Here is a 27,379-nt window from a genome sequence, read left to right as displayed (position 1 = left end):
ACATTGATATTATATTGAGACAATCTTTTTGCTGTAGGACATGCATGCCATTTTCTGTCAATTCCTTGTGCGGACTCTGCCGCTACCAATGAAATATAATGTGGAAAGAGGTAATCACTGAATGTGAATGCTAGAGCTGGAAGTCATTTAGTTGATTAGGTTATTAATAGAATTATTATCAGCTACAATTTTCAGCTTCTCAATTGGCTGCACTTGATACATTTTGGACTTTTGGTCTGACAAAGCAAGAACGCAAGACGAGAAAAAAAAGCTAATTATTTGAATATTAAATATAATTGTAGCCTCAGTGTATACAATGAATGACTATTGAAGAAAAGCTGCCAATCTAAAACAGAATCATAGTTGTCTATTTCATTTAAATCTTTAGGATTATAACTTAAATTGTGTGTGAGTCAACAACCAGCTAGCTGTGGATCTGGACCTCTGCGATCCAGTGGCTAAAAATTGATTCATATTTTAAATAAGACTGATTTTCGAATAGTTCCTTGTGACAGCTCCTTCTCTGTAATTAGTTATTAATTTCAGTAACAAAGATCACTTCATCTGACATTAGAGAACCGTATGAATGCTTCAGGTTATGTTTATATGCATTTAAGCCTCAAATGGTAAAAGAACTTGCCCGTACACCTATGTAATTTTGAAGCTTAAGCTAATGTACTGCTTTGATGAAGCCATTCCATCATGGGTCACCTTTTTACTCAGCACCCTTAGCCTTAGTTAACTGTCATCACCATTTGCTTTCATCTTCAGAAATGTCTCCCAACGTCTGCATGCATTTTCTGTCCACAACACATAGACAATAAAACATACAACTCTTCTTTAAAACACTGAACATGTTAAAGCAGCTCCTAACACAGAAATTGCTGTTCTATCTGAAAAGCAGTGGATTCACGACTGTGTTGCTACCAATCCTGTTCAGCTTCTGAAAACAAACACACAAAGTGGCATCATTGCCCTGGGAACCAGCCCCCGTTGAACAGCACTTGACCATCACTCACCTTGTGCATCAGGAGAGAAAAATCAGCCATAGATGGAATCATGGCACAAGGAGCAGTCAGTCATTTAGATGGGAAATAGCAACAGAAAAACTCTTTTGTTGCCAGACAAGCAGAAATGACCAATATTCATCATAGAGTTCAGCTAGGTGTGAAGTCTTGTCAGAAACCAACAGAGCCTAAGAGAAAATTAACCAAACCTGACCTGAACCCGACAGGCATTGTGTTTTTTGTGTCCGAATCAGATCAAAGGGTCCAATGTGTTCCCCCAATTGCAGGCACATACAGCATCAAATAAATCAAGTAAACCAATCAACGTGACCTGACCTTGAATGATATATAATTTGTGAGGGTCCCTACAGGCTCAAAGGCAATTTATTACTCTAAGCTTTTAACAACCAGCACCTCTATATCTGGAATGCATTAAACCCATGGTTCTTTTAAGGAGAACTGGACATCATATTTTATGATGGCTCCTCTGTCATTCCCCTGACTAAATAAATAATCACACAGCTCTTCTAGACGTTCCAAAATGTATTCGACCAAATTGAACAAAGTCTAGTAATTGACTAATTTTGTAGATTTCTGACACTCAGTAAGTGCTAGGCTCCAGTGCTGTTCCCTGGGGCTTGATTTACCTCCTTCACCTGCTTCACACATCTAATACTTGATGACTTTTAAAGCAAGACATAGCTGTACATGTGAGGTTCTGCTGGCAACCCTGACAGCATTAATATGAAGTTTTAACAATGGACTATTTCAAGACAGTTGCTAATAGGGCTCGGAAATTAACTGAAAATGTATCGAAACCGACATTTATAAGCTCTAAGCAACTTGATTTTGCTAATGTTGGTTATTAATTTAATACTTTCCCCAGTGTGTGCATTCACAAACTGTGGGCTTTCCGCCTCATTCATTCCAACGGTGGCCCATGATGTAGTATAACCCTGCTGCATGTTCTCCCTCCTCACTCCCCCGCTGACCTGTGCTCACCTGCTACACCTTTACAATAAACATCAACACTAATCACTTTATTAGGATCTGAACTGTACTGAAGTTTACTTTGTGTCTGTTTGATTCACTCTAAAGTTATAAGACAGGTAATTCAACACATTGAAAAACAAGACAAGACAGATCACGATCCAGAGGGTGGGAAGGGGCATAAAATAATTGTTCATTAATCATAATCAAGGTTAAAGTTAGAAATAATCGTGATATTGATTTGAAGTCATATCGCTAGTTGCTAGAAGTTTTTGTGTGTTTCGTGTTTTTGGGACAACCAAGTACAGATTGACTAAAACTGGATGCAGGTCTTACTGCAAAACTGATCTTTAAAAAACAAACACAAACAATAATCATGCTTTTAGTCACACTAGTCGTGTACAGATGGCAGTGTTGGGCAGTCTACCACTTTGTGCCTATCTGAAATATGAATAATAACTGTTGCAGTCAAATATGAAACAAACCCATAAGTTTGGTCATAGAATGAAACACGGGAAAAAAAGTGATTGGACCAAACTCACATGGTTGAAGGACTAGTAAGATTTTGCCAAACAGCTGCAATACTTCTGACATTCTCAGCAGCACCTTTTGTTTCCTGCCAATTAGAAAATGCTAGTATGCTAACTTGCTTAAGTTACATGTTGAACATTGCAATTGTTGTACCTTCTAAACGTCAGCAGGTTAGCATTGTCGCAGGGAGAATTAGTATTTAGCTCATAGCACGACCGTGCCTGAAGTACAGCCTCACAGAGCTGCTAGAATGACTGAATTATATTATGTTGTTTTCTTGAGCAACATAGTTCAATTATAATGGAATAATGAAATCAGTTTATCATTATGCATATGGTAGTTTTGCTGCCTTAGGTGAAGAAAAATAATTAAAATGCTAGAGTGGACATCGCTTTGTCCAGTTTTCCAGTTTATGACTAACAGTGAAGTACTAAGCAGGCGCTGTGCATACTGTACACCAGCTGAACTGAAAATGTGCCTGAACAGTGAGAGTCAATGTCTGAACAAGCCTTTGATTGTTAGCCATGCATGGCTAAAATGACCCGGGGTTAATGAGCCTCTACACCCAAAGATTCAATTTGGAGTCTTTGTGTCAAACATCAATTTGTGTTATTCAGGCAGAAACACGCCCCTCTTTTGAAATCACTCAAACAAAACAGCGCCTCTTGGATTCCTTAGTCAACTTTTGAGTTGGCAGAAAAGTGAAAGAACATTCGCTCCAAAAGACAAATCGTCCTTGTTATCTTTTCTAATAATATTGACCAGGCAATTATTTTCCCCTTTCGCTTCCAGGATAGAAAGTCTATACATTGATCCGAATTATTCAGCAGTCCCAGTGGGAGTGTAGTTTGTAAAAGCTTTTTGATTGTATGGTCAAAACGTTTTCCCATGTTGACTCCTGTCACCCAGGCACAGAGAAGGTTCGTCGGGCACAGGGCTGCAACCACCTCTATGTTGTCAATCCCGACTGGCTGTGGAGCTGTCTGGAGCGCTGGGAGAGGGTGGAGGAGCAGCTGTACCCACTAAAGGAAGACTACTCCAAGATGCCAAGGTAAAGAGCTGTCTAATGAGCCATGGTCTTACAAGCCTCCCCAAACCTAATAGACGTTAACTGTTATTGATGACATATTAAGTCCATTTATCAAAATCCCACTTGAAGATGATCCTTACACTCTGATCTCTTTTGTGTGAAAGGAGCAACAGTCCAGCAGCCTTTCCTGACAATCAGGGCCCCCTGCAGAGGCCTCTTTTCCAGCCAGCTCCCATCCACCACAGACCTCCACCTCCAGAGCTCGAGGTTCGGATCTACGATCCCGTCACGGGGAAGCTGATCCGCAGGGGCCCTCAGGTGTCACAGCCGCAACCCTACCTCCAGGCTCCAGGGTCAATGTTGCTCTCTGATCACCAACAGTCTTGTCTCAGGTACTGCAAGAAATGAATCACATTTGTGCAATATGAGCAAGCAGTGAATGAAAGTGTATCAAACAGAGATAGGCCTCTAACAGTCTGAATGCAGCTGACCCAAGTAAATGGTAAATAAAGTGGAACCTAAAAAATATGATAGCTAGAAGAGACAATAATAAACTTGATTAAATACATGTAATTATTTACAGTACATCTGTAGGAGGACTTTAAATAAAAATATTTCTGAGGGAGTATTTTTGCTTTATCGTCTGATGATGGACAAATAATTAATGTTAACTTATAATCATGTGTAATATTGAACAATGTGTTGATAAATATTCTGATAAAATACATCAAATCCTTAAATTCCTTTATCAAATCAAAGAATCTTTGTTGAATTAAAATTAAGCAATAATATCTCTGCTATATGGTCACATTGAAAGACTGCAACAGGAAAACGATTCCTCTGATCCAGATCAGAGGAATCTGACTCCGGCTTTCCTATTGATGATCTGATTCGTCAATAGCTATAACCTCTAACTCAACCTGCTCTGGAGAAGGTTAGCAACTCAGCACAAGTTACCATGGTGATTTACCCCTTTAAGAAGTGAAGTAGCTTTATAACAGTGAAAACCCAGAGTGAAACCTTTCCATCAACTCCCTCTCTCTCATCTCTCTCTGGACATTGTGACCCTTGGGGGTAATGTTATAGTAACAATGTATAAAAGTGAAGGTTATGCTTCTGATGTCTATTCTGTTAGTAATATTTACTGCAGATTTGCACATAACAGATCTTATATGTATGGATTTGTCCTCTGGGCCTCATTTCTATCCTCCCTTCTCTGTAAACGTAGACAGCTGTTAATGTTGTGCTACTGTACTGTATGAATTGCACCCAGTGGAGACATGCAGCCTCTTCAGCTGTGAACTGAGGCACAATAAAGTGCCCAACAAACCTGTGGGCCCTTTTTTGTGCACCCCCAACAAACCTTTAACTGTATGGATTGTTTGGTGGCAGGGGAAGCCAGACAGTGTGTAGTTTGTAGCTCCCAAACGAGCCTCTGAATTTGTGTGGCACATCTTTTAATCTGCACATTGGGTCTTTAAAACAGCACAATAAAATCCAGGCTACCTTGCACTACTTAGGGTGGTAACGATGTATATTACTTATCAATGTTTTCATATTCATCCAGTTATATAAATATTTCAAGACAAGAATGAAATGCCAGATTAAAGAATAGGTGTCAGTTTTGTGATCTTCCACTCCATCATTCATTGTAGATAGTAAATGCCAATGAAGAGTGTACTCTGCAGCGGAGAGGCTGTGGCCTGACTGTTTTTCACTACATAAACTTAACATCTCTTGACTGGACAGTCACGCCAGATTCTAATGTTTTGAATTTATTATATCTGTGATGATACGCTGTAATTTATAATCACAAGCATGAAATCGGCCCACTTTATTAATGGCTTGGAGGCAATGTGGAGGTTTAGGGAGATGCATAAACTTTAATTTTAATTAAATCATCAAAGAAGGTCTGTTCAATTAAGCACAAGGCAAAGTATAGGAACATCCTCTTCCCACTTGCATAAGATTTGCATCTAATGGGGTTTTTTTTAATAAGGAGAAAGTCTTTGCAATTCCCGTCATTGGTCCCTCGGTCAGCATTCAGTCCTTCACCATGCACGCTACGTCTGCAAATTGTTGTGAAAAATGTGCTGATTATTTACAGTGTTTGCAAATGAATGTGTTTCCCTTATGATTCCTGTGAAGAGTGCTTCAAAACAAGAATACATTTCAAAGCAGGACAAGCAAACCAGGAGATGAAATAATAAAAGCAGTAATCATCCCTTATTTCTAATGTGTGAAAATGATTTGTTAATTGATATGGTTGATTAGGTGGCAAACATTGGCCTCCATACAATTACTAAATATACTGATAGTATAGATGGATGGATAAAATAGTTGTCCCCAACTTTCTATTGAACTAGCTATCTAGCAAGTTCATGTTTTTATTTGCAATAGAGTTAACATTCATACTCTATAATAAAAATAACCTTTAATTATTACATATCAAATAATTATCTGATAATGATCTACTTGAGGGATATATTAGTTTTCTGGTAGTATAGATATAAACACTTTTTATACGTGCATTTCAGCATTTATATATATATATATATATATATTAGTCTTTTCTTTGTGGTTGTGTATGTATATGTGTTGACGTTTTGTCTTCAAATTTCATCACTATTCCATGTCAATTTGATATACCCTTGGTGACTAAACATTTGTGAAGATTTTGTCTGTTGTGAAACAAAACAATAAACTACTTCATCAGTGTTCTTGTTTTTTGTGTTATTTCACCCCAGGGGATCTTCAAAGGATCAGCAGGATGACGCAGCGGGGCCCAGCCACGACGACGAGCAGCCTGGGCCGTCTCGTAGAAAACGACAGCCAAGCATGTCAGAAACTATGCCTCTATACACACTTTGCAAGGAGGATCTAGAGAGCATGGACAAAGAGGTAAGATGTGAGAAAAACTCTTCTTTGGCTCATCCTATTAATTTGAGATCCAAAGAAAGAAGGCTTACAAGAGTAAGAATAGGAATGTCCCAATAGGCAGGAAAATACCTCATGTGACCAAGACTTTTCCATGTAGAGCAGTTTTAGTGAGTTTGCTTGTTGTAATTTATTCGATGGACTGTAACAATTTTAAATACAGACAAAAACTGAATATACAGCAATTCAAAAACTCTTTTCTCAGCAGTCTTCAATGAACCTCACAGTAGGAGATGTCTCTAATATCCACCTCTAATATTATTGCCAAACCGTGCTGCTTCCCTTAATCATGCAAGCTTTGTTGATGGTACCAGAACCAACTTCGGTTTCAGAAGACTTTCTGTGTTAACTTTTGTCATTTGATGCTCTTGCATAATGGAGTCTTTGTTGTTTTGACTTCTCTTTCACTCCTTCTTTCCTGTTGCTCATTTGATCTAATAAGAGCTTTGAGGTCTGTCACCTTTTGCGGTGCAGATGGAGCTGTAATTAAGTATTTATTCAAAGACTCAGCACTTCTGTACTCACTCCAAACTGAAAGTCATTGACTAGCAAACCAATAGAGGGTAAACCGTTCAATAATAATAACTCTTTGTATCGCAGCTTTCATGCAAATATGCAGCCCAAAGCTTTTTTCAAAACTCTAAACAAATAAACCGTAACAATAATACAGCAACAACAAAAATAAAACGCGTAATAAAAATATATTAGACCCAAAAAGATTTAACCAAAGTATTGCCAAAAGTTAAAAAGTAAGAACCAATTTTGATAACTCCAATTTAAAAGCATGATTCAAGAATATATCTTAAATTTCTTAAGAAGGGAGTTTGCTGATCTGAGATTACGGAGAGAGTATTGAACAGTTTAGTGCCATAAGACAGAAAGCAGTTTCATTAGATTTCTTAGAGTTTCTGATGTAGGAAGGTGCTAAGTTAAGACTTAATACTATTGAACTACTTTTAAAACCAGGTGCATGTAGCCAGGGCGCGGTCACGAGCAGTTGGGTAATGCAATTTCTTTTTTCGTATTTGCCAATTTGCATTTTTTTTAGGACCGTTTTTAGGTTGATCCGTACATAGCTGCTGCAAACTATGCAAAGTTTAATACATGAATGTGTCATCATTTCAACATTGCTCAGCGGTCAAATAGTCAATTTAGTTTTTTGTAACCTCATTAAAAATGTTAACAATATGTAGACCAGAGTTTAAAAAGAGCAACACTTCTATGGTGAATCAGAATTATACAATTGTGTATCATCTGCATTACAGTGATATTTGACATCACAGGGATGGATGGATAAAGGAAAAAGAACAGGACCTATAATCAATATAATATAGGATTTTCATGTGAGGTTTTCGCAGCCTCAGGTTGTATTTAGTAGTGACATTTCAGGTTGACTGCCCCCTAGTGGGCGGCATGGTTGCGCAGTGGTTAGCAATGTCGCTTCACAGCAAGAGGGTTCACAGCCTGTGTGGACTTTGCATGTTTTCCCTGTGTCTGTGTGGGTTTTCTGCGGGGACTTCAGCATGCAGATTTGGGTTAGGCTATTTGAAGACTTTTGATTGACTGTAGGTGTGAATTTGGGTGAATGGTTGTTTTTCACTGTGTGTAACCCTGCGATTTGCTGTCAACCTATCAAGTGTGTATACCCCGCCTCTCACCCAATGTCAACACTGATTTGCTCCAGCTAAACCCCCTGACTCTAATAACATAGAGACAATGAATGGATAGCTTTCTGTGCCTGTGTGCAGATTTATATGTCTAGTCTTGCTATTTGTTGGTAAAACTTCTGGAAAAGTTGGTCTGATAGACTGGATCACACCTCCTTGTCACGTATGAATGAGATGGTTGATTGTTCTAAATCTAAATAGCATTTAGATCCACTTCATTATGCAGCCATTGTAGACAGCTTTTGGCTTATTTTGATCACTACGTAAAGTGAATCAATAGACAGCTTTGAAAACATCATAGCAACACGTACTTTGACGTAGTGTTCCACACATTTTCATCTATTCGGATCTTGAGCAAACCTTAGATAGCTATCATGTCAGCCTACGTGTTACATTCTATATATTGTGCAATTATTGTAAGGCTGGTGAAGTGATTACTAATGTCTGAGAGCTCTGCACCTCCTGCTTGGATAATGCTCTTTAGTGGAGGCTGAATTCTGCTAATGCTTCAGCAGGGGGAAAATGTGCAAAGTGGATCTCGAGATCTGCCAAGAGCCTCTCGGCAGGTGATTATTCTAAAGAAAACGATTGTGGCATGTTCACATGGGACACGACATGTGACAAACTATAAGGTCACTTGTTGGGTAATGGTAATTATGAATTTGAATAATTTGCCATATAGCGTGGCTTATTATCCAAAGATGTATGTGTAAAGTGCCTTGAGATAAAGTATGTTATGATTTGGCGCTATACAAATAACATGGAATTGAATAGGTGGTGAAAGTGTATAATGTAGCAAATCCCCTCAACTCTGTGAATCTTGTTGGAGCTCATCGTTTTGGTTTTCAGACACAATAAGATGCGTTTGTTTGATAGTTTAAAAACAATGTACTGTCGATGTTTTCAGTTGTAGAATGTGTTTATGTTAAGATGGCATAGAACATAAGTGGATGAGTCGATGCATCAGTCAAGAAGACACTGAGAAAGCTCTTTGAAGTTGTTCTTTCTTGGTTTGCAAATCTGATGTTTTCTTTCCCAACGGTGAACAAAGACATTAAATAATTTAGGTAAAACATGACTCAAGTATTTATGACATTAATTTGATGTAGAGTAGCCGAACTGGCACGATAGGCACCAGTGTGCAGGGGAGTGAATGATACATTTGTCCTATTTGTAGATGAGGCATAATTAAGAAAGGACATTTGTTGAGTGTTTCTAAAAATACAAAATATGAATATGAAAAAGCATGACCCAACAAACCGCAAGCCCCTGAGCTGTCAACAGCCCTACACACAGTTATTAATAACATCTTGTTATTTACACTAAAGTAGCTTCCAGGTTCTGTGTAGCCTTAAACCATTTGGTAGGTTATATATCTTGCAAGGAAATGGGACTTTGGTTTAACTTTATGATCTGGATGTCAGTGGGATTGGTCATGCTTTAAATGACAAACTGGCTCCAGTTACTGTGGTGCTAAACAGCCTGCCATGTTAACGCAGTTGAATTTTGAAATTAAGTAACTCTGTAGCTGCAGGCAACAGCTCCGTCTAACTGCTGTGCAATGCATTTCTGAGAACGGACGTTTTACTCCTTTTTTCCCCGCTACACCCATGTGCTTGAAGATGGTGCAGGGCTGCATCACATATCCTATGAGAATTAGTGGCCTAAAATACTGCCTGAGCCAAGAGCTATTTAACATTTCCCTTAATATTTTACATCTATATCTCGGAGCTCTAAATGCAATGTATGATGGAGTGTCTTTGAGGATTTGGCTAAGGCATAATCTATTGATTGAAAAAAATTATATTTGTCTAATTAATAAAGGTTTCTGTTGCTGCACATGTCAAGGCTTCTGTTCTTGAATGGTGTATTTGCTGGTTTATAATGATGAAGGGGCATATTTATTAGTTATAATTCACCTGTAGATATCTACCTAATTAGGCTCCATGATTTGGTGCTGCCTTCTTCTGGCTTCCATAAGGTCATTGAAATAAAGATATTATTGTTCTGCAATGAAAAGCTGGTTATTCCAATTAGTAGATGTATATGTAAATTGTATTCTTATATAACCCTTTCAGCTGCTTATGTATTAGTATTTTCAGGGTTTTCTTTAAAAAAAAAAAAAAATTCTTCCCGATAAATTATCTGCGTTTGTTTCTATCAGACATCATGATGACTGCAGCAGGAAGCAAACTGGAAACTGTTTCTATTATTAATATTGAAGTGGTACATTATGTCAGTGGTTGGGTCATCTCAGCTGGGATGATTGGACTGAAGAATGTCTGTTTCCTTTCTTGGATAATGGGGGATTTGCAATGCAGAGAATGTGCCACTTGGAAAACATATTTTTCTTGATTATTTGAATAAAATGTCAGCAATGTGTTATGATCTTAAGAAATTGCTGGCTTGAGTCCTTGTTTACCACGTTATTCATTGAAATGTGTTGGGACTTTTGAATAGAGAAGCGCAGGATAAAGATGGATCTCGATTTGATTTGTCAAAGCCAGTAATATGTGTATTTTAAGCTGACATTAAAGAGGTCTTCTAACTGTGTAAGGGCTGGCCTCTTATTAAGATGGCCATGAACAAGCTTAGAATTGATTTCACTAATGAAGAAATGAATTATCTCTGAACTCCTTCAGGGACATGATCTATCTACCCAATGTACTCTCGCTCAGTACAGGTGCCAGAACAAATGTACAGGCAGTCTTGTATATCTCACCTTGGCTGGGCCTTTTTAGCTCTAAAGCACTGTGCTTTTATGTTTTTATTAGTCACTGCTGTTGTGCAATAAAACATTATTGTTGCATGGCCTTAATATATATTTTAATCTTACTCAAAGGCCAATTTATTGCTAAAATAGCCCAATTGCAGTTTAATACCAATTTTATTAATGAAGTGTTCAGTGCACACACACTGGATATTGTTCCCAAAACACCAACAGCATTTACTGTGTAAATGGGACATTTTGATGGCTCAAAGCATTACGCTGAGTGAAGTTCACTATTGAGCAGGGATGATTTGGGGATGTGTTTGCCCCCATCAGGTTGTTCTTGTTGAACACCCATTGGTTCAGGCAGGGCTCATTTCTTCAGTTTTGAAAACTATAAAATACTTTCAAGAATGTAATACATTAACAATGAAGAAACATTCAGAGGGCAAGATGGTGCAACTGGAATTATTAGATAGATTCTATCCAGTACTGACCTTTAGCTTACAGGCTAATGCAGCACCTGGTCTCCATGCATGCAACAATTGCCACAGTCAAGAGGAGAATTTTTTTTTTTGTAGATGAAGAACTTATAAGCAAAAATATGCAAATCTGACTTAAGGCCAACACTTTACGCAACAATAGCTGTGTTGCAGAGACTTCTTACACATACATAAAATATCAAATCAAACCACAGATTTTGCGTAGTTACATTAAAAATAGATTTTATATTATTATACAAGTAAGCTTTGTGATTCATAGCAAGAAGGTTCTGGGTAGATGTATATCAGAGGCTAAGCCTTAGGGGTCTATTTGAAATAGACCATGATTCATAAATTTCTGATTTTGGAGTCTTAACACCACTATGGCACATTGACTTCAGCCAGGTTATTTGCAAGTCTGGGTATTTACTCCTTGCAAGCACTGCTGCATCCTTGTCCAACATCTTTTTAAAAGTAAAGAAATGGACTCAAAGGGTCCTTTGTAGATTTCAAATGTCATCCTCCTCGGACTGCCTTTGCTAAAGGGCAGTCTTTGACATTCTTAAACACTCTAGATCTTCAGGGCAAATAGAAAGAGCCAATCTTAATTGGTTGAAGCAAGGTACACATAAGAGTCAGGTAAGACAGCCTCACATTTAAATGTCACCAATGGTTACACGTTGGTATGTGTCAGGTTACCTGGAACAACATGTGCAGAGTTGCCCTGCTAAGAATCACAGCATTGTACCTACTGGGTGACCTTTCTTTAAAATTGCTGTTCCCTTGGTTGTGTGATTAGTGGAGGTGGCTGGAAACTCTTTCTTCCGCTGCTTTCTCTACCACCATAATGCACCATATTTACTATCGGGAAAACCTGCCCTATGTGTAGGACCTCTTGGCGAACCAACAGCCGGTAGCTGCAGACTGGTATTCCTGAATGGAATTATCAGTGCTAGAAAAACCCTTTCGCATTGCAGCCAGTCACTTGATGAATTGTTAACATAGAAAGTTCGGCTTAAAGAACACAAGATTTACAGCTAAAACCGTCTTCCCACCTGAACCAGAATGTCACCCTCAGATACTCTTACAGCTTCTCTTCAGATGACCTGTTATGATAACTTTTGTCCTTTACCTAAAAGATAACATTGCCTTGTGAGTGTATTGCGTTATGGGCAATAGCTTATTTAATGACGGATTTCTCTCTTTATATTTGCATTGAACACATGAGTAAAAAAGGTGTCTCTAGAAACAAGCCCCTGTGGTACAATATAGAAACTGTATGGATATAAATTAATAAAGTGTTCCCCAGTTGCTCTGCAGCAGATAATGTTAGTTAAGTCATTGTAATTTGAAATTCAGGCCCATGTTTGATATTTTATATCAAAGGGTTATTAATATTTTAATGAAAAAGACTAATTTAACAGTCCGCCACGATTTTATGCCTACAAATTATTCCAGGTTTTTATCAAGTCACCCAATGATGTATTTAAAGATCCCTAACTGCATTTTATGTTGTTGCTGTAAAAACCGACACATCACATTATAAGGTTTTGGGAAATTAGTTGAGGGAAATGGAACTACAACGTTGAGGGCTGTAAAAATAAAATACATCAAGCAAGACTGCGTAGAGCTCAGCACAACTCCAGATAAAGACCATAATTCTACAACATGTGTTCTTCGCAGTGAGAAACCCTTCTCCCTTTGCATATAAAGATATTGTCCCTTTAAAATTAATTGTTATTTCTTGGAGTGGGCAGGTTATTACATGAAGGACATTGAACTATACAAATGCAAGTTAAAGAACAGTATGATATCAGCTTTCACTCACTTGTTGCATTGGTTTATGTTTATGATATATTATGATCATATAATATAACCATCATACAGCATCAAGTCAGTACTACACCTTTACTGTAATCCCTTTAAATACTGTATGTAAACTCTTAAGCAGAAAACAGGCACCCTTTCACATACAGAATAAGGCATTAAAACACACATTACACTACAGAGTTTAAAGTGTGTATTGGCTGGATTTGAATCTGTCAGTGAGTAACATTTTAGCTGCCTTTACCAATTTAGGAAAGTGGATTTATCAACACCGTTCAACTTAAAGTCAAATGAAATCCTGATGAGTCCAGACCTAATGAGTCAGGTGAGGATTTCAACACAAGGCAGTGTTGGGGCGACATGTGTGTCGCCATAGGGGCCCTCAGAGACATGACTCATTAAGCCGAGGATCATAGGAGATCAGTCACAGTGGTGCCAAGTCTCCCTCCGCCTGCAGATATTGATATCTTACAGCCTTTGAGAGGTGTAATCCTCAGAAGGTACTGAAGAGAACATGCTTCTGCATGAGTTTTCAAAATGCAGAGGCTTTTCAGGATTTTTGTCTTGGTGCTATAGAATTGCATACTGATGTTATTTGTTGGTTAAACGCATAATAGTAACCTGGAAGTTGTTCTTTTGGCGCAGACAACAGCTGCCCCAGGACAGTGCTTTAGCCCAGTCCCCTGCCGATGGACCCTGTGTTGTACTTTGCTGTGGCTCATATGTACCACAGAGTAGACAAATCCAATATGTAGTATATGAAAGCCTTTATTGCTCTGTGGCAACGGACTTACAGACCAGTAATTACAGCTGTAGTCTGAAGAATCGCAGACGTCCCCACAGAGACACCACACACATTAAGTGAAAGATCATCCAAAGGATTTGACTCAGCTGAAGGTGAGGTTTCTGTTGATTTAAAAGCTTCATTCCATATTTCTCTTTGCAAGAAAGCTCCAAGTTTGGTTGAACTCTTGTGACCAGGCCAGCTGAAACAAGCTGCTCCGGCCTGATAGCAATGCTGCTTGTCAATGTGACATTTCAGAAAGTTTTTAACCGAAAGGCCCAAGAGAAGATGTGAAGTCTGTGGTATGTAGAAAGGCCAGGGCAATAATTGCATTAATTTGGCATGAAGTCCATGGAGATGAACATGCCAAGTGATGCTTGTTATAGGCCGAGCATAGCAGAAATCGGTAATATGGATTATGATGTGGACATGTCATGTCAGTAGGACTGGGCCCTTCCTGATAAAGAAGTATATTTTTACAGTATAGAAAATGGCCTGGGTTTAACAGCAATTATGTAGAGTGCTTTTTGTTATGTAGAGTGCTTTTTGTAGAGTAGACACAGTACAGACTAATGTCAGGTTATCATGGGATTTTTTATATTCTATATGTATGTTTAAGCTTGGAAACATGAAGTCTCTTAAAGTGGCTCACCTGCAGAGTAAACAATAAAATGTGACGTTATTTTATTTATTTTTTAAATTGGTTAGTCCTTCTATATATTGAGCAAAACTGCAAAACATTCACTAGTTCACTCTTTCTGAATTTGAAGATGAGCTGATTTTCTCTTTCTGACATGGTTGTAGATTTGAGAAGCTGGAAACGGTGAAGTATATTTGCATTTTTTTGTAAAAAATGTGAAACATAAAAAAAGATTAGCTTATGCTTTCAAACATTACTTCAAACTTACTCAACTTGTTCCAAAACAAAGCAAAGCTAAAAGTGAAATCGTCAGCCTGTTGGCCTCAGCTTGGTGTGTGTGTGTTGCTGTCCGTGGTGCTGAAATTTTGCACTTGTTAACACTGAGGTTGCAAAGCAGCGGGATACAAGTTATCAGACCAGTGCTACAGGGTCAGGCGCAGTCAATAATGCCGACACAAGCCCATTACCGCTCCGAGACAAGCCACTCCGTCACCCAGCATCTGTCCCTAAACCTGGAGCGCTATGAATAGTCCCTCTGCTGCGGTTGCTATTCTCACGCGGTCCCTTGCAGCCTGACAAAAACATCTCAAGTCATCTGAATGTGGCGAGATGTCCACGTTTGGACCTCGCTCAAACAGTTAAAGCTCATTTTGGCAGAAGAAATTTGGTCTGGCTTTTTTTTCCCTCTGAACCAAAGTGATTCAGCAAAGTGTATCATTGATATAAAACTTTCGGAAACCTGAATTCTCTAGAGCTCATTCTCTGAAGTGTTTTTGTGTTTGAAGCCGCTCTTGTTTTTTAGCTCAGATTTACTTAACCACCCTCCACTAACCTCAGCTGCGGTGTAGCATGTCTCCCTGAGATGATGGTTAAAAAAGAAACCGGTATCCTCCTTTTTTGCGGAGCCTCTTAAGAACACTTGTTCTCAAAGGATTTCTGTGCTTTCTGCTTGTGAGTGCTTCAGCTTCCATTCATGTAGGCGTCGGTAGAAGTAGACTGAAGATGTATATTCTCGTTGCCATTGTTACTGTCAGATTGGGACTTGGCCCTTGCTAATGAACAGGTGAATATAGTTGTAAGCAGAGTGGCGTTTGGTCAATCAGAAGCACAAAAGCCTCATTCTCATCAGTCCTTTCATCTTACATAACATATCTTTTGTGGCCTGACTTTTACCAGTCAGCACAATGCCTCCATGTCGATCTCTCTTCTTATGCATTTGCATTCAATTCCTTTTCTCACTGGGGCCTCAGGTAAGCTTTTTTCCACAAATGCAAAAACCTCTATCTTCCTCCCTGCCCACATGAAACGACCTGTGCGCAGTCTGTTTTCATTCAGCAATCACCTGTCTTCCCTACAACCACCTCTGACTACCTTTCGCGGATGAAGTCATTAATTTTGGCAGAGAATAAACTTTGTGATCCCCCATCAGTGGGGATGTACTATGTAAAATTGTCCCTGCACACTCAGTCTGGTGAATACACGAGCTCCTTGTACAATAACCCAGCGCAAATAGAAATTGTCCAGGACAATGAGCGCTGATTGACTGTCTGCATGGAAATGTGTCAGGCTCTTGCTACGGGCTCGTCCTCATCTTTTCTCTGACGTTTTCTTCCAGACACTCTATTGTGTCTCTTCAGAGATGTGTTAATTTACTGAGACATTGATATTTTTCTTTTTAAAGTCGGACCCGTGCTCTTCAGAAACTTGATCCACTGCTTGCCTGAGTAAACTTCTATCTTGGTTTACTTCAAGCTGCAGTGTTACCTCGATGCAGTTAATTGGTTTTTTGATTGTTTGATTTCAAGCTTGGGGCAGATTTGCCATTTTAATAGTTTTAATTTAACCTGCCAGACTTTTTGAAACCTTTTGAAATGTGTATTACAGTCGAGCAAAGCTGTCCTCAATATAATTATGCATATTAAAAACACTTGTCATCGCATAGAGCTAGGGACTGCTTAAATGATAGCGTAGAAAGTGTGCTGCTGCTGCTGTTTGTTTTTCTTGTTCACACTGGACCAGATCAGCCTGAAGTCAGCAGATGGTGTCTATGGTACTAAAAACTAACCTTGTCGAAACTTTAAAACTCAATTTTCACTATCAAGACATTGTGCAAAAGGGAAATTGAGCACACCGAGGTGCCTAAGAACAAAATCAAAATGACATTTAATGTACAATCTACAATTTGAACCATTACTTCCATGTACTTTTCTGGACTAGTGAGTTTGGAATAATGTGGCTGAAATTCTCTGAACTATACATGTATGTAGATTTCTAGTATGATTTGCTTGGCTAATATTCAGGCAAGATTATGAACTGGTACAGTTTGAAAGCTTTTTGAAATGTGTGTGGCAATAAATCGGGATCCAATTACAAATGTAATTTGACTTTGAGGCTCCAACCTGTCAGGGTGTAACAAACAATCAGTCCTAAGTAAGATGTTACAACAGAAACTGTTTGGCCACTGATTTGCTTTAAGTTGGCCTCAGCTCAGCCGACGCTCTCTGCTCAGGGTAACAGCAACCGGCTGCTCCCACAGAAACAGCTTGTCCTAATTGCTGCCTTTCATTTAAAATGAATGACTCATGGCTTCTCTTGCTGCACATGAATCTTTCAGAGTGAGTTACACCTCAGGCCAGATGTGAGTCTGAAACTAAAATATCTATGTCTAGACTTAAAGAAGTGAAATCTTAATGGCTTAGCTACGTTTTAAAGTGACTCCCAAGTCCCTGTCTTTTGTGCAATAAAACAGAGCACAAAAAACTTCCTCTGTTTGATGTTTGCTTGTACATCTATCATCAAAGGATAATTCACCGCAGTCGACCACAAATGTCTACACAATAGTGTTGGTAGCTGAAGTGTTTGGTCAAAAATAAATTGCATGTCCTGAAATCACACTATTATTAAACTGTAATCGCAGTGATAAGACCAGTAGCCTGACTCTGAACTAGCTTGGAGATGGTGCCATGCTGTGCTTTGAAAAGTTCCATGTTGTGCTCTTGCTTGGCCTTTGATTGCAGTCAGGAAAAGGATGCTTTAGAAAAGTTTGCCTCACTGTTTGTGGGGATTGTTAATGTTTCCCTCTCTGGTAAGCCTGTGATACCCTCTCTGGCATAGTGAACTGTAGAATGCTTTTTAAAGTGTAGTGAAGCAGACATGGCTTCACTGGCCTGGAAGTGTTTTCTTTTCTTTTCTTAATTTCTTTTTTTGTAATTTTTTGCTCAGACATGAGCTTTTCTACTGTTGCTTTGGAATAGATGTTGGAGAAATGGAGCAAAACCACCCTCGGTATATAATATAAAGGCCTTTTTCCAGAAGTTCGAATTATTCTTTACAATCTAAACTTTGATTTATTGAACTTGAATACAATTTATTTTTGTGTAAGGAAACAATAACTGTAATGATACTGCTGCTGCTGCTACTGGGCAGTTTTCTAATTCACAAAAGATAATAAAAGTGTTTTTGGACTTGGTTGGTTTTGGATAGTAGTTGATAGACATCTGAGAGCAGGCATAGCAAGCCTTAATGATAAAATGCTAACTGAAGCGTAGCCCTGTTTGAGGCCCCTTTTCCACAATTTTACTTTACCCACACAGATGTTACACAAATCAAATGACTGAGACCCAACAATACCAACATTGCCAGTTGAACATTGATTAAAAACTGTCTGTTAGATTTTTTTCTTTTTTGTCGTTACAAGATTGATCGAGTACATGCATGTGCTAAAACAAGCACCACATATTAAGACAATTATGATTTTCCTTGATTTTTTGAGAACTTCAATGTCACTCAGTAGAGTGCATACTTCAGCCAATGGTCTACAGTACCCTCATGAAACCACGTTTACATTCCCTAGATCTGGATTTTTATGAGGATCTGCACCAAATTGCACACAATCATAAATGTCAGTCCCCTTAACATGCCTGATTCTTTTTTCATAGATTCATGAATTATGATGTTGAAAAATCTCCCAATTTTAAAGAAAAAAGTTTTTCTGTGCTGTGTGAACCCTGATGTCCAGTTCTTTTTATTTCACTACCACACTGAGATCCTTGTAACAGCTGCTGAAAGGACAAGGCCCAATGACTTGCCACTGTTAACACTTATGGGAGACAGCCATGAGGAAAAATGTCTTGAGGAAAGTGGAAAAAAAGTCATTTGCGTCGAGATGAAATGTTAAATTGTGTGTTACTAACTAACATAGAGGGAAACAAACTCTGTTTGCTGTCTTATTGGTATCCAACGATATAATTTGTCGCTGCCACATGGGGTCATTCTCATTTCAAATTGATTCAGAAAAAGGAAATTGAGTATGCACACCAACATTGACATAACATGCTCAGACTTTCTCTTATTTTTATATTTTTATATAAACAAAGCAGCCTCGCTCAGACACTCCTGGTTCCTTTACTGTGACTCTCTGTGTCTATCAACAAGGCTTTAATGAGCCTGGTTTGATGCCAGTAATGATCCTGGCACTAGCCCCAAGAGAATGTCCCTCTGCATTAATCTCAGTTTTCCCCCAGCTACGTGCCACTAATGAGTTGTTGGACGAAGGACTGCATATTGGCTGTGGTGATATTCTCCTCAGATGGTTGTCAATTGGCTAACCTGTTGTAAATGGTCATTAACCTTGGGGCGGTATGAATGATGAGCTTTTGAAGGAATACAAGATTGATGAGCTGGTGGAGCTAACAGTTTTGCTTTTAATAGCCAGCCAGGAGATCCCACTGGACAGATTCACTTTGTTGGGTCTGCGTAGTTGTAGGTGGACAAAAATAAATCAACATCATAATGTTTAACCAATATAGTTTCACGGCCAATGAATACCAGTGAACATTTGATTTTTTTTAACCGTTAGATTGTCTGAATCATTGTGTTCATGACCTCAGTTGTTGTGTCCATTAAAAGTGCAATACATATAAACTGCAGTACAGAATGACCAATGCAGCAGGCGTTTTAGAAGCCTTGTCCAGAGAGAATCGACTTTAGAGTTTTTACTGTCATGTACTATAAAAGAGGCGTTGCACCAAACAATGAAGTCCTTACTTTGCTAGACCTTCAATGACGCACTGCCCAAATTTGAATCCCCTCAGCGAGTTTACAGTACAGCATATGACCCATTTATTTATAGAGGGAAAACCACTTCCCTGTTGTAATGAAATGCATTTTTCTCATTATTTCTATTTAATGGTTTCCTACAAGTGAAAGCTGTGTTGGGAAATTTGCAAAAAGTTCACTTGAGTATATTTGCTGTGACGTCTTGTATTTAACAATGGAAAAATAATGGTGTTCAGTGGAGGCAGAGAAAGTAATTAATCTTATAAGAACTTGAGAATGGTTCATAAGCAAAAAGCAAGGACTGGAATGAGTAGATTCTTACTTATGGAATATGTTCTGTAACTTACCTGTGATCTGACCCTGACCAAAAACAAAACATCGCTCACAAAAAGCTCTTTTCTACAAAAAACAGGTGGACGACATGTTAGGTGAGGAGAGCGACAACGAGAGTGATGGCCGAGGGAAGGAGAAGCCAGGTAATGAGGAGGTGGAGGATGAGGATGAAGAAGAAGAGGAAGAGGAGCAGCAGCAACAGCAACAGCAACAGCAGCAGCAGCAGCAGCAGCAGCCAGGAGCTGGACAGATAGCAGGAGACGGCCATGATGCCCAGACGCTGACCCTGGAAGACAGGCTTCAGACGCCGTTCAGTGAGGCCGGTCTGCTGGGTGGTGTGCCAAGGTGAGACACAGAACATCATGATATAATCCACATGTTTATCTCTTATTTATCTTTTTGTATTACCCCTTTACTTCCTCTTTTTGTGTCATGACTTCTACTGCTTCAGCTGCCACCCTTGAGTAATGGTTCATGGATATCATATATACATTTTGACACAGACACAGACACAGTTTGTCATTGTCATTACGGTTTGCACTCTTTCTCTTTCACTGCTGATCCTCTACTTTTTGCATAAACACCTTCGGGTGAGAAGGATGCTCATTTCAAATTGCAGACAGCGTGCATTCAACTGGGATTATTTATTTTTTTAAATCTACTGCATATTATCTGGTCCTGATTCTCCACTGTGTATCATTATAACACACCCTTTTATCAGCGTCTTTATGCTCGAGCTAGAGGGTCTGGTCTGTTGCCATGTTAACAAATTATAAACAGAAATCAAGCAGCTGAAGAACTCATGAGTCTCTTATTAGTCAAGGACAAACCTGAGCCAGATTCAGTCTGTACTGACACATTATTTTGTTATTTCCCTGAATGGAATACATATCAATTCTAAACAAATAAAAAACAAATTTACCAGAAGGATAGTTCCGAGTGTATTGCACAAGTTATTCAAAATCATCTCAATGTCAAAAACACTGACATAGACCCAAGAATATCCATAATCCAAAAATCAATTCAAATTTGACATTATGCTACATTAACATGACTAAATATCCATACATACATTAATACACATGTTATATCTATATAATATGTAATGATTTACTAAAATTTTCAGTGGCAAACTTTCTCCTCTCGGTTCACTTATATTCTGTGTGAGCAAGGAGGCAAATAAAACATCTGCCTCCTGTGGTGAGGCAAATCACATCATGCCTTCACGAGGAGTTCATATTTGTCGGACTGTGACCCGCGATATTCACTTTGCATTTGTGTACGTGTGACTGTGCTCTATGGTTTTACCTTAAGTGAGCAGTAACTTATATATGTCAGCAGAAAAATCACAGATAAAACGGAAATAATGACTCTGTTCATTCAATAAGATTCTGTGAAAAAGTTTTATTTCAACTTAATTATACAAAGTTTCCAACTAGGCTAGGTTTTCCTGCCTCTTCAGCCTCACTGCTTTGATTGTCAGAGCTTTAAAAATGAGATATGCAGTGTTTTTCTACACCTGCATTTACTCTCAGGCACCTTTCCTCTGGTTGTGGATCAGCAGTTTCAGCTGCCCGGGCCGCAGCAGGCAGCCGCAGCAGGGCGAGGATTTTTTGTTTTCCCTCCCTTCTTCTCTTTTGGACATGTCAGTCCATCTGTCACCTGGTCTGACACGTTTGGTTGCCGCTAATGAGACAAGCCAGAAATACACTGTCCACGGCGTTGTTTACTTGCTGTTGAAAACCTGTGGAAGTCGGACTGCAGTCAGCGCAGCGGTGCAGAGGAGCCGCACGTTACACACGCCTTGACACACGAGGGGAAGAGGGTAGGGCAGTGTGGACTTGTAACGGCAGGTGGGTTTTGGGGTCGTTCCACAGAAAGATGCCTCTGTCACTCTCAGGCTTATATTTTTTAATCACAGTGGTTCCCTTACAACTCTTTATGGTTGTAAAGGATGTTGCAATCACAGCGGATGTGTTGTTGCTTGGTGGTTTGAGCAGCACTCTGCCGGTGGTGGAAGGTTTGGCTATAATGGTAGTGATAGCTATTGATGTTGTATACAGAGGTCATTTTATCTTGCTGGGAAGCGCAGTTCTTAGTGTGTGTGTGGGTGCTGTTAAAGAGTAGTTTAGTTCTGTTACACTGGAACACACTGTTGAGCCTTCTCATTTTCATGGGCTGAGCTAGGGTTGTCAAAAGTATTAATGCTTGGATACTTTCAATAATATCAAAAAGTACTGAAGCAGATCTACAATCATATTTTCATGAGGCCACATTAAAGCAACAACATAGAGGAAAATCAACTGATCTTCAATCTGTAGCTGTTCCGCCATCTGCCCAGAAGCAAAGTGCCACCATCATACATTTTCTCTTCATTTTTACAGACTCGTCTGTCCACATTTATTTTGTTTACATCTACTACCGGTATAAATAAATTCATTAAGTTCTATTGGTATTAAATGGTATTGAGCATCATTTTTTTATACCAACATCGTAGTCCAAAAAGTTGGTATCGTTACAACCCTAGGCCCAACACAACTGAACACCAGCTATGCCCTGTAGCCCTGCACTCACAAATTCATTCATTTGTCATTTTCTTTAGGGAGACAAGACAAGGAATATAACTATCTCATACCAGTTGTACCTCAAGTGTAGTGGAAGCACATATACAGTGATGGAGGCTGGAGACCTGACATTCACATAAAGGTGTCATTGATGCCGTCTGGAAAGCTTAAGCAGATGAAATGTAGACATAAGGCCGGGTCAAGCTGCTGAGTATCTGCTCTGACACGGAGACTAGGATAGAAGGGGAGTTTAAGGTACGTTAGGTCAGGTATATAAAACTATGTCACCTCTCATTAAAGAGTTATGACAGCACAGCCTGATACTCACTGCAGAGCCAAATGATGATGGGTCAAACAGCATTTTTGCATGAATGGGAACGCTCAACCAATTTTGGTCACGATTTATTGTATATTAATATCCAACAACCTTTAAATTGAATATTTAAAAGCCACCACTACTTATCCCAATAACCTCCATGATCTGGGCACCTGGGTGGTGCCCACATGGTCAGAGTGAATTCCAGTATAAGTATATCACACTTGATGTTAAATGCTATCGTTAGTTTGTTAAATTTATCTTTCTTTTGCTTTCCTCTCTACTTCTCTCACCTTGAGCTTGAGCGGCAGTTATTTGTTCACCTTAACCAATTGTCATCATTTCCTGTATCTGTTGTGGCGCACTGCCGAGTCGAGGGTTTAGGTAGCATTACTCATGGAGAAATAATATCAAAATATCTTTAAGATATGCCCAACAAAATCCCAAATTCAAATTACATAAATACATTCTCATTTTCCAGAGACTTACAAACACATTTCTCACCACTACATCACACGTTCTCAAAAACAACACGTCATCCAATCATCCTATATGTCAAATATGAGAAGCATATCGGTGTATACCTGATTTTAGTGAGCGCTTTTATACAACCCTGTCTGTCATCCACATCTATATGTCTGCCAACTGCATTAATGTAGTTCTCTTGTCTGATAGAGAGGAGAGCTTGTCTACATTGTTGCCCAGTAAGCCATTAGAGACTATTTAAAATTGATAGAAGTCATATAGCTTCTTCCTGATTTGCATGTGACTCTGTGGGACCTTCAGATGCTGGCTTAATACTTTCATTCTGTCAGACTCCATCCCCGGCTTCAGCACTTTCTAATATTTGGCACAAAATAGTCATCCATCTGTTGCTAAGATACTGTAGTGATGTGAATGTGTGTTTTGCTCTCGCCATCATTCAGTGTCTGCTCCTGCCTTTCTTTCCTGTTTCTGTCTAAAGTAAAGAAGAAATCTGTTCTGTCGCTCCATTCAACTACAAACACTGCAGCTAGCGTTAAAAATGCAACCATATCCACATGATTTACTGCTTCTTCTTAATACATTATGGCAGCTTGCTGCAGTCAAAACATGTTTTTTTGTTATATTGACTGAGCATGGAAGAATTTACACCCACAGTACCAGGTTAAAGGAAGCGGTACTGTGTGCTAAGGACCAATGTTGCCACTTTTTGCAAATCGAAATAATTACCTTCAACAAAGATGATTTATTTTCTTTCACCTTGTTAAGGATACGTCATATACGAATCTGCACTCGAAGAATTCCACTTAACCACAACTTTTTTTACTTTTTGCCAATTAGAAATTGCTTATTTTGGTTGATCAGTTTCACTGGCCTGTTTACTTCCTGATTAAATTTGAATTTGTTGACAAAGAACAAACAATGTTAGTTGAGTGTATGTAAATATGGACGACAGGATTTCTCCCCGGAAGTGAAGCCAAAGTGTCTCGATCACCACCTGGTGGCTGGCTGCAGTATAGGTCATAAATCACGCCTTCTCCATGTTAGTGGATGGAACATGAACGAAACATTGCAGGTAGTTCTTATCACATTGATGTATGTTCAAGTGCTGTTTTTCTGGTTAGATAAGTTTTAATGAAATATTTGATGCTGTAAAAATGGGGTGAAACATCATGATTGACAGCTGAGAATAACTCAAGACTGGTCGAGGCTGTGTATTGACGACCTGGATACTGCGGCTCATCCCACGTTGCGCAGGCTGACTCAAAATGCTCTAGATGGCAGCAATATCTGAGATATTTTGGCTTCATGTCTGGATAATGGGAGGAAGTGGCGACGTGCCATTAATCTTTATTTACAGTCTGTGGTTGTCATTAAACCTGCAGAGCTGAGCCAATGAAAGACAAGCCGGATAGTTAGAACCTCCTCCTCTGTATGATGAAATATGAACACATCACAGAGTCTGTGGGAGCTGCCGATGAGTCACTAGCAAATGAAATCACATGAAGGAAAAGGTCTTTTGAGATTCAGTACTAGCATTAGCAAGCTTGGCTAACTAGCTTCTAATTTTTTAAGGGATACAAATCTATTTTTCCAAATGTTGAATGTTTTTAAAAGAACACATGTATTAAACCAATAAATAATTGATAACTAATAATACAGTATGTGAAATTGGAAAAAATCATGTATCAACAGACACTGAATATTCAGTACAGAACTACTAATCTTCCTGTTTGCTAAGAGCCACTCTAGTCCTTATCTTCTGCTATTTTTCACTTATGTTTAATTTATTTATTAAAAGTTCGGTTAAAAGCTCAGTTTCGAAGCCATTTTTCTCACAATATTTGTAATGAAGGACTTCTAACAGGATAATTACTGAAAGAAAGAAGTGCTCACTGTTTTGGGGTCAGTTCTGGGTTCCTTTTGAGTTAATCCATGGACTTTGATACAGCACGGTGTCATGGCTAATGTGTTTCGAGCATAAACCCATTTACTGGTGTCTGTTCTAATTCAAATGCTGAACAAATGGAAAAGGTTACTGAACTTTTTCAATCAAAATCAGCCTTGAAGTGGCTTAACCCCAACTTTGGGTCTGTCTTTGCCTTAAAGACTAAGACAAAATCCAGTCAGCTCATTTGTGAATGTGTTAGAGGTGAATGATTAATGTAAAATGTGCAGTTGAAATTGGATGAACTTAAATCTCCCACAAGCCGACAGAAGCTCCTGTCACATCCTGAATGAGGCAGTGCAGTCACAGTTGTGAGTCAAACTTGTTAGACTGAAGTAATTTGATTTTTTGTGCCTTAGGAAAAACTTTTTCACATTACAGCGGCTTCAGAACAAAATGATTTTCCCCCCTAAGTCTCATAAGCATTTTATACATGATAAATTGGTCACAGCTAAAAATTTCAGACTTAAAACAAAGAGCTCCTTAAATAAATTATTTAAGTAATATGAACATAATGAATAATTAATATTCCTCAATGGTAGGGACTTAAACAGTGATACGTCTATCAAGGCATACTGTATGTAAGGCCGAATGCCGGATCAAATCTTTTTCCCCTCAGACGCGGAGGAAACACCAGAATCTAGTTTTAGTTGTATATAATATTTACTGGTTGTTCAAATTCCTTTAGTATCAGCCTGAAATGATGACATATCATTTTAGGTATCACAGTAATGTAGTTATTTGTATATATGAGAAGCAATAAATGGATCTAGGATTGTAGATCCAAATACATTTTTACTGTAGCTGCAGTGAAACAAATGCCTTTATTTCACTGATCATCATCATGTTTGTAATTTTTACCCCCCGCCATCTGTTTGTTTGTTTGCTGGTTGTTTCATTAGTTAGCAGGATTACACCAAAACTGCTCAGCCGATTTCCATGAGATCTCATGTAGGGGTGAGCCATGACCTGATTAAAAAATCATCACATTTTGGTGCTGATCCAGCTAAATAGGCAGATCCAGGAATTTTTCTTTCACTTTCTTTAAAATTGTGAGATATATTTTTGTTGATTTCTCAGAAAATAATTGTGTTTGCAATTTGGTGCAGATCCAAATAAAAATCTGGATCTAGTGAATTAAAAGGCAGTTTCATAAGGTGACTGTTGGGTCTTGGCAGGGGTATGCGCTCTGAGTTCTAGCTTTTAGTGTCATTTAAAATTAAAACCATGCAGTTACATATTCTAAATACAGTATGTCGTACATCAAATACCATATAATATATATATGATTTTGTAGCACTCACCAGGTGTACAGATTTCACAGTATTGTTAGAATAATACCATGATAATACTGTTCAGTATGCATTTATTTCACTAGCTTTGGTTCCAATACCTTGCTCCCATTTGTCTGTGGGTATGAGAAGCAGTTTGACATGATGGGGGATTGCACAGTTCAAAACTCTGTTAAAAAAGTAACGATTCTCGAGGCTGCAGTCTGGATATGACAGACTGAGACTTCCACTGGAGGATTAGCGAGCGGAACTCTTGGTGCCAAGTGAAGCACAGCTCAGGGATTTACACTTTCTCCACCAAAGATTATCACAACTGAATGCAGTGTGCGTTGTGTGAGTCAGGTCGCCCTTCTCGTCTTCCTCATTGATAAAGTCCCTGCTTAAACAAGGACGGAGAGAAATTCTTTAGAAATAATTGGAAGCAATTGGTCTTTAATTACCAATTAAGGTATCAAGAAAGTCCAAATGGCATCCAATTAAAGTGCCGGTGAGGTTTGTCTCTCTTTGGCAGTGTGCTGTTTGGAGACAATCGCCATTAACATCAGGTCTGTGTTGTGCTGTCAGATGCTAAATCGTGTCTGGGACGTTTCTTTTTGTCATTAACTGTCTTCCCGTGTCTCACCCTTAACTTTTTCCAGCCAATACATTTTCCTTTGATTGTTACATATATTCCATGACAGTCTGATTTCTTTTTACAGCAATTAAACCCATTAACTCCTCTAACACATGCGCTGTTATCAGTTCTCGTCACGTTTAATTTCCTGCCTCTGGAGGCGATTT

The 27,379-nt window shown here is 38.8% G+C and overlaps 1 protein-coding gene and 1 long non-coding RNA gene across 2 annotated transcripts in view; both read left to right on the top strand.

The window, feature by feature from the left end:
- ctdp1 (CTD (carboxy-terminal domain, RNA polymerase II, polypeptide A) phosphatase, subunit 1) overlaps nt 1-27,379 on the top strand; it is a 66,219-nt gene that overhangs the window by 13,606 nt on the left and 25,234 nt on the right. Inside the window, exons 9-12 of the mRNA XM_034599330.1 lie at nt 3,438-3,579; nt 3,723-3,950; nt 6,306-6,459; nt 20,076-20,341. Coding sequence (XP_034455221.1) covers nt 3,438-3,579; nt 3,723-3,950; nt 6,306-6,459; nt 20,076-20,341 — 790 coding nt within the window. The remainder of the gene's footprint in view (nt 1-3,437; nt 3,580-3,722; nt 3,951-6,305; nt 6,460-20,075; nt 20,342-27,379) is intronic.
- On the top strand, nt 4,433-5,758 carry LOC117770198. The gene is made up of 2 exons (XR_004615360.1): nt 4,433-4,904; nt 5,218-5,758. It is a non-coding gene; the product is annotated as an uncharacterized LOC117770198 (long non-coding RNA).

This window comes from Hippoglossus hippoglossus, chromosome 11 (assembly GCF_009819705.1).
Source record: "Hippoglossus hippoglossus isolate fHipHip1 chromosome 11, fHipHip1.pri, whole genome shotgun sequence".
NCBI lineage: Eukaryota > Metazoa > Chordata > Actinopteri > Pleuronectiformes > Pleuronectidae > Hippoglossus > Hippoglossus hippoglossus.
The sequence above is the reverse complement of the archived record's forward strand: the minus strand, read 5'-3'. Positions and strand labels throughout refer to the sequence as shown.